The sequence below is a fragment of the Rutilus rutilus genome (assembly GCF_951802725.1).
Source record: "Rutilus rutilus genome assembly, chromosome: 1".
NCBI classification, from domain to species: Eukaryota; Metazoa; Chordata; class Actinopteri; order Cypriniformes; family Leuciscidae; genus Rutilus; species Rutilus rutilus.
The window spans coordinates 71,685,444-71,699,554 of record NC_140209.1 but is presented as its reverse complement, the minus strand read 5'-3'; the positions used below and the strand labels follow the sequence as shown (position 1 = coordinate 71,699,554).

The following is a 14,111-nucleotide window of genomic DNA, read 5'->3' as shown; positions in this document are numbered from 1 at the left end:
TCGAATTACAGTGCTTTCTACCCTCATATCCCCCTAGACGAGAGATTAATGTATTTTTTGTCTGGAAAAAAATCCTCCGATGACGCAAAAATCATCATTTTGCGTCATCGGAGGCTTTTTTGGCCAGAGACTAAAGACTACAGCCAGTAGTAGGGGCTGTCCCGCATGTTCTCAACCCGCCCATAGGGGGATCTCACTCACAGAATGTACACATAGTTCAGCCGTCTTTCTTTGGAAGCTAAGCTAGCAGGCTCTTGTTCTGTGGAGAAAGCTGAGTAGTAGGGGTTACCATCCTCTTTTTCCCGGACATGTCCGGCCGTCGAGATCGTCAAAAATATCCGGGATTCGGCTTTTGCTTTCTGCAGTCGCCATTCATTGTTTACATGCACACCTTTTGTTTCAATCTAACTGAATTCATTCCAATTGGTGAATCTGAATGTAGTGTTTACATGAACGCTAAACCAGTGATCGGTTGATGTGCGTTTTAACATTGCTAAGAAAATTCCCGCTCCTCCGTGAGAGATACGAGACCGGTACGTCTCACAGGTGTTGCTCATCGGTAATCACGCCACCGGCCTCGCGCCGTTCTCCTGCGGCCCTAGTCTCGTCCTGCTCGCCACAGTAAACATGATGAATGGCGACTGTAGAACACAAAAGCAGAATCCCGGACATTTTGGGCGATCTCGAAATCCCGGGCAGACTCGTCAAGGAGACTCACAATAAAACGGCGTGGCTAGGGAGTGGCATCGCAGGGCAGCGAAGCAAGTGCATTCTGGGAGTTGTTGTCTTTCATCCACATGAGCCAAAAATACATTTTCTGGCTTTTCTCAGTCTAGAAGGCTCCAAATTCAAAAATAATTTCACATTTCTACTACATAAATGACCCATTTTAAATACACATTCATCTTTCCAGCGGTGAAGGATCCCTTTAACAAATCATTGAAATTTTTTTTTAAAAACGTTAAAAAAAACACGTGAATATGCCCTAATAACAGCGCATATTTATCTATGTTAGCATTAGAGCAAGCGGACTTGTAAAGTTGCTTCTACTCGCATGTTTCAAGTGATGAGCCATATTTGAGGTTGATGAATGAATGGCAAGTGTTTGTGTTTCCTGCCGATCTGTCTGTCACAGACTACACGATTTCACCATTTCATGTGGAGTTTTTTTTTCTGCGACTAATAAAATCTTCGTCGACCAAACCTCTTGTAGTCGACTAACGGGTAGTCCACTATTAAGGGGCAGCCCTAGTTATTTTACTTTATTCACTTTCAGTACCTAATCTTGTGCTATTGCTTGTAGTTTGATTAGTTGCACTTATTTTATTACAGGCTGTTTACTTGTCTTTAATACAATTTGAAATTTAAATGTTATATTTATAGAGAATTTTTATGTAAAAATTCTGGTGAGTGAAATAAAAAGTGCACTGGCGACTCGAGCCTCAGCGTGTCCGTAGAGGTTATGACCAGTTATAATAAGATAACTTCCAGAAACGAACATGCGTTTCATGACCTCTTTAACAAAATGCTGCACAAAACGTGACTACTTTATTTCTGTAATATTTCTGAATGGTCTTTATTAAATGATGTCTTTCTCTCGCTGTCATGACTGGATCCTCTCGTAACTCATCGAGTGTTGTCTCATCTGCAGATCAGACGGTGTGTGTGATCGATAAGAGCAAAGGTTGCAGTCAGTTCTGCAAGCCGGGCTATCAGTCGTACGAGTGCTCGTGTGCGTACGGCTGGAAACTCAAGCAGAAGGAGAAGTGCGAGCCGGCGGGTGAGTCACAGTCTCAGGTTATACCTCACAAACAAACACAAGCAGCTTACAAAACTGATGCTACATGACTCCTGATAGTGGCATATAGCATATATATATAAATAGCCATAACTTTATATAGTTTCAAAATAGCATGTTTTATTAGCATTGTGTATTTATTTTTCATTTACTACATGCCTAGACATTGGTATTATTTTAAAAACACTGAAATAACTGGGTCCACTTTAGACATTCTACTAACTATAGGCTAAGTAACTTTGCAACTACATGTCAACTAACTCTCATTAGAGTATTAGTAGAAATAGTCAACTCTTGACTCAGAAACGCTCCTGCTCACAGCATCTTACACATGAGTATCCTGTCTCACACATGTGAAGAGACCATGTGCTTTTATTCCTTTTCATCTGGAAGTAATTTCAGTAATTCCACTCCATATTTACTCCAAAAAAGCCATGTACTAAAAAGGACAAGCAATACCAGATGGCCTGAGTAAATGTGTGCTTCTGTCTTCAGTGTCATTCCCGTGTGGAAAGTTGAGCAGCTTGAGCCAGTGGGACAGACGTCAGTCCGCCAACATACAGTCCGAATATGAGGGAATCGCCTGTGGCCCGGAGGAATGTCCCTGGCAGGTGAACACACTACTCTTCATCACTACTCTTCATCACACACTACTTTTCATCGCACTCTTCATCACACACTACTCTTCATCACACACTACTCTTCATCACACACTAAGTAGTGAGACTACTCTTCATCCTCCACTACTCTTCATCCTCCTCTATTCTTCATCACACACTACTCTTCATCCTCCACTACTCTTCATCCTCCTCTATTCTTCATCACACACTACTCTTCATCCTCCACTACTCTTCGTCCTCAGTGTTTTAGTCATGTGTTTCCCTCAACACTGCCCATGAAATATCACAATGCTCTGTTCAAATTTCTATACTACAGCGAAAACACACTAACCTAAATAATATTGATTTAAAACATTATTAAAAACAAATAGTCAGTAATAAAATAAGAACAAATAGTAAAATTATAAGCAATAGCACAAATAAATACAATAAATCAAATATAGCCCTAAGCTGCACATGTGGAGGATTAGAGACCCAACTGAAATGTATATTATGATGTGGTTTTTACAGAAAAATCCATCTTGAATCTCCACTGAAAATTAGCGTTTGATTATAACATGCATGGACTCATATTCAACATTTAAACAGAGATTAATCGCATGTCATAGGATGTCACAGGACAATTTCAAATGAATGTGACGATAATTTGCAGCTCGACTTTTATTTATCTGAAGCATTTATTGTAAGGCCCTTTTAATTTGTATAATTTATTTCTAAATATGCTTGCAGTTTAACGCACAAGTGTTCGTTTTATTATTCATACCACAACAGTAAATGTATTTTATAGAAATTTTATAATATATTACAGTTAAAAATAAACAAAATTGTCTCTTCATTTCAAATGGACAGCATCATATTTAATTGTGTCCGGCAACTTGAGAAAAATTTTTTCATTGGATTTAATTAAGTTAATTAAACATTTAATGATCTATAGGCATTTCACAGATTTCTATTTAAAATAGCGTCAAGTTTCATTTTGTTGTAAAAATTTATTTTAATTTTTTTAAATTAGGTTAATTAGGATTAACCCTCTGGTGCTCTTCGCGTGTCGGACATTTTTATTTATTTCAATGAAATAAATGACTATATTTTAGCTTGATAATGTTTTTTTTATTCAATATTTTGTATTTTTAGGGGATTTTATGGTACTACATTATATTTGCGCTGTATTTATAATCCATTTATTCACGTTTTGAGCATAGACCTGAACATTTAATTTCCAACTTAAACTGTGGTAAATCTTGAATGCTTTAAAGCACAGGCTGAAGTTTGATCTCTTTTTAAAGACCTTGGCAGATTATTGCTGAAGTGAAAAAAGTGAACTTAAAAAAAGTTACAGAATTTTACGTTTGTTGTTATGAAAAATGCACAGAAATACTATTTTAAATTTTTATATGAAATCTATATAAATCTAAACAAGTTGTGCTCCAAATTTGAGCCTGATGTCTCAAAAAATGAGCTTTCAGTGAGAGTGTGTTCGGCTGCAGTACCGAACGCTTCCACTAGAGGAAATTAGTCTCCCATTCATTTCCAATGCGCTCATTTTTGACCGCGAGAAGCACAAGTGCGACTATTTTATTCAGGACCATTTAACCTGTTCGAATCATGTCCATGATTTTATTTTGTGTGTGTGTTCACACAGCAAGTGCTAAAACCTTTACCAAGTTTTGTCCCATTCCAAGAAGTAAAAAAAAAAAAAAAAAAATCCTGTGGAAATATGTATTGCACATTGAGAGTAATAAGCTAATTTGCGTCTCGGGTCCCTAGAAAGGCTTTCCTAAAAAGAAAACTACTAATCATAGAATAAAACTAATACAGCATGTCATTTATACACATACAAATACATACCTACCTATTTCAGGTCATTTGACCTGTACCTATTTTAAGGATGCTTCCAACCCTGGCATGAATAACTAATTAAAACAAACATTTCTTACATTTAAATATGCGTGCAGTTCTGGTTTATTTTAAACCACCGCTTTACCTTCAATGTAAAAGACTTTATTTCACGTACTGCTTTAAACTCATTTGGCAACATGTTCCAGAGTTAGGAGCCCTTTACAGAGAAGGCTCTTTATCACTATAGTATTCATCCATTTTCTGTGCGCACACAAAACAATACTCACATTTACACGCGGTTGTCACTCATAAGATGTTGTGTGTTTGTGAAGGCAATGCTGCGTCAGGGGTCGAGTGGTTTCTGCAGTGGGGTCGTGTTCAGGGAGAACCTGGTCCTCACCTCAGCCCAGTGTGTGAGGAAGTACAGCGACTTCCAGGTGGCCGTGGGTGAGTTTCCATTCAAACACACTGAAGCTACGTCTACATTAATCCGGATTAATTTGAAAACGGCGTTTTCGTTTAAACACGCTCTCTGTCCACACAGGCGTTTTAGTGTGGATGAGAAACTTTTGGAAAACGCCTGAAAACACTAAATTCTCCATACAGAGAATACTGAGATGATACAGACAGAAAAATAAATAGTTTGACCACGAGGAGCACAAGTGCGACTATTTTATTCAGAACCTGTTTGAAACATGTCCATGAATTTTTTTGTGTGTGTGTTCACGCAGCAAGTGCCAAAACCTTTACCAAGTTTAGTACCATTCCAATGAAAAAATTATCTGTGTGTGATTCTTACAAGGCCTTAAAGGGGTGGTATAATGAAAATGCCCTTTTCACAAGATGTAAAATAAGTCTCTGATGTCCTCAGAGTGTGTATGTGAAGTTTTAGCTCAAAATACCCCACAGATATTTTTATAAAGCATGTTAAAATTGTCACTTTTTGAGGGTGAGCAAAAACGCACCGTTTTGTGTCTGTTCCTTTAAATGCAAATGAGCTGCTGCTACCGGCACAGGGGGGCGGAGCTTCAAGAGCTTGCACTCACACAGACATGCACTGAAAATTTCAAAAACTTTTAGTCTTTTATGTTCAAACCGGAGTCAGACAATGATGGAGAGACTCAAGAAGAAGTGACAACATGTAGAAGCAACAGGACGTTCAATTTATGTAGCTTATGTGTAGTTATCTTCTAGTCATTGATTAGCATATTCTGTCTTGATAATCTATAAATCGTGTTCCGGGGGCGGGGTTTATGTAAATTCTAGGTTTGGTGATGTCACTAGCCCGGGAGGAATGTGGTGTAGTCTCTACCAGCCGTTTGTTGTAGTCCTTAAAAAGCCATTTCTTTAAAAGCAAATATCTCCCTTTGCTTTGAACTTTGAGCGCTGTAACTTTGCAGATGTTGTTTATGATCAAACAGCAACATTACACACTAACTAAAGTTAAAAAAGACAAATCATAATCAACCACCCCTTTAATGGTGCTGTATGTAACTTTTTCACTCTACTAAAGCACAAAAATACCATAATATGTTTGCATATATTGTGGAAACATGCTAAGTTCACACACTCGTGTCTCAGAAAAACACTTCTATAGTTATTTTACTGTGAAATGTGTGTTTCCAGGCTGGAATGTTTGTTATTGTTTTGTTCTGTGATACTCCACATTGCCAATTTTCACTGTCCATTGCGCTCGTTCCTGTTGCATGTGCTCAAACTGCCGACCCGTGTGAGCGTTGAGTCCGAGGAGGCGGGGCGGAGAAACAAAGATCTCCCATGTTTTGAATTAGACTGCAGTACCTATTTCGATGTCATTCTTACAGACCGCAGGTTTAATGTGAGTTTTGTAATCTCCGCAGGGAAGAGGCTGAGCTCGTTTGAGGCCGGAGAGCAGACTCTGCACGTGAAGCAGGTGCACATCCACCCGCTGTACGCCGAGGGCCAGCCGGACAACGACCTGGCCGTGGTGGAGCTGAGGGAGAGGATCGTCTTCAAGAAGCGGGTTGTCCCGGCGTGTCTCCCGGAGCGGGACTTCTCCGACAGCGTGCTCATGGCCGGAGACTTCATGGGGGTCGTCACCGGCTGGAGGGACGTCTCCGAGGAGACCGGGTTTCAGGGGAACCTCATGCTAAACCACCTGTCCTACGACAAGCTGCCGGTTTGTTCCCAGCGCCACTCCGGACAGGTTTGTGTTGAGTTGCAGGGTTTCCCATTTCACAAATTGTTCTCTTATAATCATACATTAGTTCAATTGACCTATTGGTAAGCCCCACCCCCTTAGTTACTGTTGCTATCTCGGACAAACAAACAGAGTTGCTAACTGTCTTACAAAGACAGCTGTCAGTGTGAACCTTGTCCCAAGGTTTTTGACTAATTTTGGATACAGAAGGACCTCCTCTCGTCGAGGAGCATTCAAGTGGGACTTACGGAGGGATATATAAAAGATTTTAAAATAAATATGGTACGTAAAACGATTAGTTTGGAAGTGAGGGTTTTCAGATCACAGTGCAAGCGGGAGAAGCCTCATGTTACTGTCGTCACGATATCAATATGGTCAGATATTTATGATGAAGAAGAACCAGATCGAGTACAAAAAACTCCAACCAGTCATTGATTATCACGCTCCCATTAAGAAATTGATGATTAGGAATTGTAGAGCATCCTGGATTGATAATGAATTAAAAGATTATATGGCTCAGAGAGATGAGGCTAAGAAAACAGATAGACAGACATATTGTAAACTGAGGAATTATGTGACCAAACTTATCAAAAGAAAAAGAATCAATATTATGTACTACAGTTAAATAGGAAAATGAATGATGGGAAAAAGCTTTGGCGCACAGTAAATAGTATAATGGGAAGACATACTTCTACACAACCTACTTCGATGGACTGTGTGATGGTATTTTTATTACAAAACCCAAAGAAATTGCTAATTATTTGAATAATTATTTTGGTACCAAGGTATATAGATTGAGGAAAGAATTATTATATGGAAAAGACAATAACTTGACCATTATATGAGGGGTAAACATTGTCATTTTGAGTTCAGTGAGTTAGAAGTAGAAACAGTTAATAAGTTAATAAAGTCTATATGTAAGGATAAACAATCAGGGATAGATAATATAGATGATACATTGATCTGAATTGCCATAGATTATGTTGCGGCTCCAGTCTGTCATATACCTGTATTAAATGCAAAGCCTTACACGACTAACATTTCCACAGGCTTGGAAAGAAGCAACAATCATTCCATGCCCAAAGATAGGAAAATACCATTCAGTGGCCCTAATAGCCGTCCAGTAAGTTTGTTACCAGCGCTAAGTAAGATCTTAGAGAAGGCAGTATTCGATCAAATACACGGTTACTTCTCAGAAAATAATCCTACAACAAATGCACAGCTTTAGTGCAAATGACGGATGACTGGTAGAGGGATTTGGATAATAAAATGACATGTGGAGCGGCTTTATTAGATTTTACAGCAGCATTTGATCTTATTGATCACATGCTTCTTCTGGAAAAGTTGAAGTGTTATGGGTTTAGACCTTCAGCAGTTGCTTGGATGTAAAGTTATTTAGTAAATAGATCGCGAATAGTATTTTCTAATGGAAGCTATTCAGAGAATACGAGTGTAATGTGGAGTTCCTCAAGGGAGCTCTCTAGGACCACTCATGTTTCCAGTTGTGCTAACGATTTGCCTCTCGTTTTAAAAAGTGCTAATGCAGATGATATTACAGTATATGCGTCTGCACCAACATCTGCCATCTTGAAAGAGGAGTTTGATACTATAGGAAAGTGGATTTTAGAAAACAAACTGATGCTTAATACATCTAAAACAAAGAGTATAGTATTTGGTTCAAATCAGTCATTAAGGTTTGAACCAGAGCTTGGGCTATACATAAATAAAGCACTTATTCAGCAAGTTATTGGGTATCACCCTTGTCTTGGTCAAAACATATTGACAACATGGTTAATAAAATGGGTAAGGTGTTAGCTGTAGTAAGGCGATGCAGACAATGTTTTACATCGGACATAATGAAAATGGTATTAGGTACTCTTCTGGACTATTGCCAGATAATTTGGGCTAATGCTACCAAAAAAGATTTAAGTAAACTCCAGCTAGCGCAGAACAAGACTTGCTCTACAATGTCCATATGGCACAAATATTAACAGCATGCATCTCCATCCTAATTGGTTAAGGGTAGAAGACCGGATGACTGAGGCAATTTCATTAGCAACATGGAAGGTTTTACCGTATAAACTCCATTGGATCGTACAATCAATTAAAATGCAATTTAGAGTCGTACACATATGCCACTAGACGGGCAACAGAAGGCCTTCACTCCTCAAAGCAAACACTAATGTCCTCAAACGTACAGTAGTATGAAATATGACAATGAAAACATGGAGTTCTCTACCATTGTCATTAAAAGAATAACACAGACATTAGGTTATGCATAGACGTTAGTTGGATGTATTATAAGTGTTTTAGACCTTAGACATTACTTGATTTTGGACCCTGATTCGTTATTTTAATTGGTATTTTAATGTCTTTTGTGTGTATGATAATAAATAATGCATGTTTGTATAGTTATGTGGACCCCAGGAAGACTAGCTGTGCTCTTGGGCATAGATAATGCGGATCCAAATACATAAACAAATAAACAAAAAATATATACAACAATAGTGGATTTAACATTAAAATTTACCTTCTAATGTTAAAACGTATGTTTTTAATGCAACGTTCTCCCTTTAAATACTTTGGTCAGTTCAAGAACAATTTATGCAATTTTATATTATTTATTTAAAGAATTAAAAGAGCGGTTTCATGTCTATGTTTTGTTCAACTGGTCGAGGTTGATGTGGGATTTAAGATGTAATTAGTAATAAGTGATTAGAAAAAGTGAATACTTTTTAGAGAGAGTAACCTAATTACACAGTTGAAGATGTAATTAATAATTTTTTTTAGAATAACTTACCCAACACTGGTTCTCACCCACTTTCGCAGTACATTCACGGCAATCCATTACATTACATTTCAATTTTATTATTGACCTAACTATAAAATATTGGAGAGCCCCTGCATTTACATGTTAATATGAAATTATGTGAATGTGCATTTTAAAGTGTTTGAAAGACAAAAGCCTCTCAGAGACAGTAATTCACGGTTAAACGACTCAAAACAAACCCCACAGACCTGGAAGAGCTTCTGGATGGATAGACAGGACCGTATAAGCTGGAAGCTCTTTTAGAAAGGAACATTTGAAAGATAAAAAAGTAGTAGTAGGGAGAATCAATGAATTATAATTAATTTACTGCCATTGTGAGAATAACATGTTGTTCTGATCCAGCTGGGGATCAAACTCAGGTCTCCGGTGTGTGTGTGTGTCCTTGATGCTGAAACTCCGGTCTCCGGTGTGTGTGTGCGTGTCCTTGATGCTGACCACTCCACCACTGAGTGCAGAGGAATATGAATATGAATATGAATACAATGAGACCACAAAAGTCTGAGTTCTACCTTTGGCTTTTTACTTCAGAGGGAAAAACAAAACATGAGCAACAGTCTTAGGCCCCATCCACACTACTGCGTTTTAGTTTAGAAACGGAGAATTAAAACGAATTCGATCTCCGTCCACACCAGCGTTTTAGCTGCGTATTAGAATTGATCTCCGTCCACATTAAAACGACTGAAAACGCGGATCACGTGACCATTCACCAACACTAAGCATGCGCGTGCCGGTGTAAACCTAGAGACTTTCAAACATAGACTGTAAAAAAATGCTTTCAAACATCAAAATGTCATTTATTAATATGTATTTGTATCAAAATGACATGTAAACATCTTTTCCTATTCTATTTTGCCTGGAAACGCTTCCAACACGCTTGCGTGTCGCATGAAAAATAGGCGTCGGTTCTATTTCTAGCATGCACGCGTTTACCGCACTTACTTAAGAAACTGTTCCAGCGGGTGGAGTTTACTGGTACTGAATATTACCTGTGTATACTCCATGACTGATGACACCCAATCATAGAGCCGAGCGCGAGCCTCTTGACGTGAGCATCGTTTCCAAAGTTCTCCGTTTTGACCCGTCTTCACTAAAACGCCCTCCGGAGATTCAAAACGCAAAACGGGGTCGGCAGCGGTTTAGATGAGTGTGTCACAGGGTAACTCAAACAACTCCCCTCGGGAGGCAATCCAAAACAGAAGAGATCAACTTGAACATCAGTCCAGAAAGATATTTATCCAAGAGTCCACCACAGTCCACAAAAAGGTAACAAACAACATTCAATCCAAGTGGAAAAACAGAAGGCAGGAATAATCTCACACCCAAAAATCCTTGACTATGACAACGCTTAGACCAGCATCAGGCCTGAACGAGAACAAAAGGCCTTAATAGGGTTTGACATTAGGGGCCCTATTTTAACGATCTAAGCTCGTGGTCTAAAGCGCACGCCGCAAGTTCACTTATGGCGTGTCTGAATCCACTTTTGCTAGTCTAACGACGGGAAAAATGGTCGGTGCTCCCGGCGCTGGTCTAAAAGGGTTGTCTCTATTTTCTTAATGAGTAATGGGTGTGTTTTGGGATTTACGTGCGTTAAACCAATCAGAATCTCATCTCCCATTCCCTTTAAATGCCAGTTGCGCTCGCGTCAGGGCGGATTCGCTATTTACATGACGGAATTTGATAGCGGAAAGACCGAACACGTCTCCAGAGCGCAAACGGATCTGCTCGTGCGCAAGCAGATCATCTACGGGACAAGCCGAATTCATTCCACCATATCTTTATGTACACAATAATAATGTTTTACATTGTAATCCTTTTATGTTTAATATTTGGCATGTTTGTGTGCTGCTGTGCGTCCCTGTGTGTTTAATCAGCAGAGCGTTGTGGACCCGCCTATAGGCGCACATTACTAACACGCTCTTTAAAGCGGGGCTCAGTAGTTTCGGGATTTCTTCGCTGTATTCTCGCTTTTTGCTCGCAGGTTTCTCTCTAGAGCTCCCCCCACAGCTTCGGAATAGATATTTGACAACACTGTTGTAAAAACTCGTTGGTGATTCTCAGACACCAGAAGCTAGTAGATCAACGACATCAAAGCAGACGGGACATTCTTTAAAACGTCTTCTTCATTCGGGTTCGAACAGCGTGAGGGAGCGCAATAATGACAGCATTTTAGCAGATTTCTTTTGGCCGTAAAGCAATTGTTTACATCGCGAGACCTGATATCACGCGATACTTCCTGACGCGGCGGCCGGCGGCCCGCCGGCTCAAAGTTGCAAGTGCGGATTTTCCGCTCACGTGCACCAGGGGGGTGCGAAACGACCACCATTCAACCCGAAATAAGTAATATAACCATTCCAATGACTCCGAAGCTGTTCAGTTAAGGTAAAAAAGTTGCTTAGTTCACCTTTAAATAACAAAAAAATATTGCGTTGGTATTTCAGTTGGTAAATGGCTCAGTCTATTTCTGTTGGCTCAAAATAGCAATGCTCCAACAATGCGCCTGAACACACCTCGTTCTCAGACCAGCAGCCCATGGGCGCACAAATGGGTGCGAATGCATTTGCTATTTAAACAGCGTGGCGCAGGACCTGAAAATGATAACTGCGTCGGGCTGAAACTAGCAAAAAACACTTGTGTTTGCAACACTTGCATTGCGCCGGGTGTAAGATAGGGCCCTAGGAGTGATTCAACACCGGTGAGAGCATCACAACCGTGTAACAAAGGAGAATTAATCTGGGTTGAAATAACGCCATCTAGTGGTGAAGTCAAGGGGCTTCAGACAAAACATTACAACATGTAATCAATAATAAAAAAAAGTAACTCTAGTTACGAGTATTTTAAAACGTAATATAATCTTAGTACTTAAAATCCAGATAACATGATGTAATCAGTTACTACAGTAGATAAGGAGTTTACCCTGAATCGCTTTTCAGCTCTCCTTGTCTGATATCAATACAGCCAGCAATTATAATGAATATCTCAGAGATTAAACCTTTAGAACAAAGATCAACATCAAGGGCTGGATTGTAAGGGACCTTTGGAAAAAGAATTATGAACAAAGTCTTGTATTTGTAAGGGCTAACTGTGTAAGAGAGGACTGAAATGTACAGTACAGGGGGATGACGGGGTGAAGCAAACTTATCTAAAGTTGTTATAGTGTAAATTACTGACTTGTTTTATTTTGTCTCTAGGTCACCAATAAGATGGCCTGTACGCTGCCTCGGTCTAAAGCGGATTGTGTGTTTGGATCCGGCAGTCCTGTGCTCACCCTGTACCGAGAGGTGCTGTTCCTCACCGGCATCATCAGCCGGCCCCCGGGAGCCGACTGCCGGAGCGGATACGTCCTACAGAAAGTGTCCCGCTTTCTGCCATGGCTGAACTCCTTCATGACGCCCTAGCCAGAGAGAAAACCATACGCTTCACCCGGGTTATTTAAGTTCATATTACCCTTGTTACCACTTACAGACGTAATGGCAGCACTTTATTTTACAGTGTCCTTGTTACATATGTAACATGTACTTATCATAGTAATAACAGTAAATTATGCATAATCACATGAAACTAACTCTCAACCTAATCCTAATCCTAACTAGTGAGTACATGTTGTTAATTCATATTACTCAGTTCTTAACCCTCATCCTTCCCTCGCGTCCTGTAACAAATCTTTCACTCTCGGGTCAAAATGGCCCGAAGCCCTTAAATTATACTTCTTTTTTTTTCTTCTTCTTTTTTTTTTCAGAAAGCTTAATTTTGATAATATTTTTTCTTTTTTTTTAATGCAATTTTTTGGGGAGATTTATTTTATTTACCCTTAAAATAATTACTTTGTATGTATTATTTACTGATCAAATATAGTAATTTAAAGGTAAATAAATAAATAAAAATCTCCCAAAAAAAATGCATTAAAAATAGAAAAAAATATTATCAAAATTAAATAAAATAAGCTTTCTGGACATAATTTTTTTTTATATAATTTAAGGACTTCGGGTCATTTTGACCCGCGAGTGAAAAGATTAAATTACTAGATTTGATCAATAAATAATAAATACAAAGTAATTTAAGCACATTCCTCACATTCTTTCAACTTATATTCAAAATAACTCACAATTTATTGCATAAACCTTTTAATTCAGCTCAAAATATTTTACATTGGGAGTCTTTGTCGACCTCTTGTGGGAAAAAAAAAAAGATATAACATGATATTTTATGCCTCTTGCCACTAGATGTCCTTATAGCTCTATATGTGGAGCAAATGAGCTGTTCCTCTGGGTCCTAAAGTCAGTTCATTCAGTGTGCATTCAGATACACATGTAGACATTTTAAAATCATTTTTTGGTAAAGTTTTAGCATTATTAGTTAGAATTTTGAGCATTTTTAGGTTTTTCTATGTGTACTGAAGCATTCCTCGATTTCCATTCATTCCTAAGGGGATCAAACTGACCCTTGGAAACCCGTGTGTATTCATGGTTCAAGTGCGACAAATGTCATGGGGTCTTGGACAAAAAAAAAAAAAAAAAATTTTCCTTCTCAAAATGATCTGAGGGAAGGATGAGTTAAATATATAATTACACTGTAACAATGACACCTTAAAAAAAGTGTAACCCTATATGCTTATTATACTTATACCTATATGTTTATAATTTCGTAAAAACTAGGAACTAACCCTGAACCAATCCCTAAACCCAATCTGAACCCATGTAGTTAGCTTATATTATTCAGCGCTTTCTTTGTAATGGCGCTTTTCCACTGCATGGTACGGTACGGCTCGGTTCGGTACGGCACGCTTTGGCGCTTTTCCACTGCATGGTACGGTACGGCTCGGTTCGGTACGGCACGCTTATGGCGCAT

At 38.9% G+C, this 14,111-nt stretch overlaps 1 protein-coding gene across 1 annotated transcript in view; it reads left to right on the top strand.

Moving 5' to 3' along the window:
• Positions 1-13,763, top strand: part of proza (protein Z, vitamin K-dependent plasma glycoprotein a) — a 37,212-nt gene extending 23,449 nt beyond the window's left edge. The window contains exons 6-10 of the mRNA XM_084408855.1: positions 1,652-1,780; positions 2,294-2,409; positions 4,590-4,704; positions 6,117-6,442; positions 12,455-13,763. Of these exons, the coding sequence (XP_084264981.1) occupies positions 1,652-1,780; positions 2,294-2,409; positions 4,590-4,704; positions 6,117-6,442; positions 12,455-12,661 (893 nt within the window). The 3' untranslated portion in view covers positions 12,662-13,763. The remainder of the gene's footprint in view (positions 1-1,651; positions 1,781-2,293; positions 2,410-4,589; positions 4,705-6,116; positions 6,443-12,454) is intronic.
• The last annotated feature ends 348 nt before the right edge of the window (positions 13,764-14,111 follow it).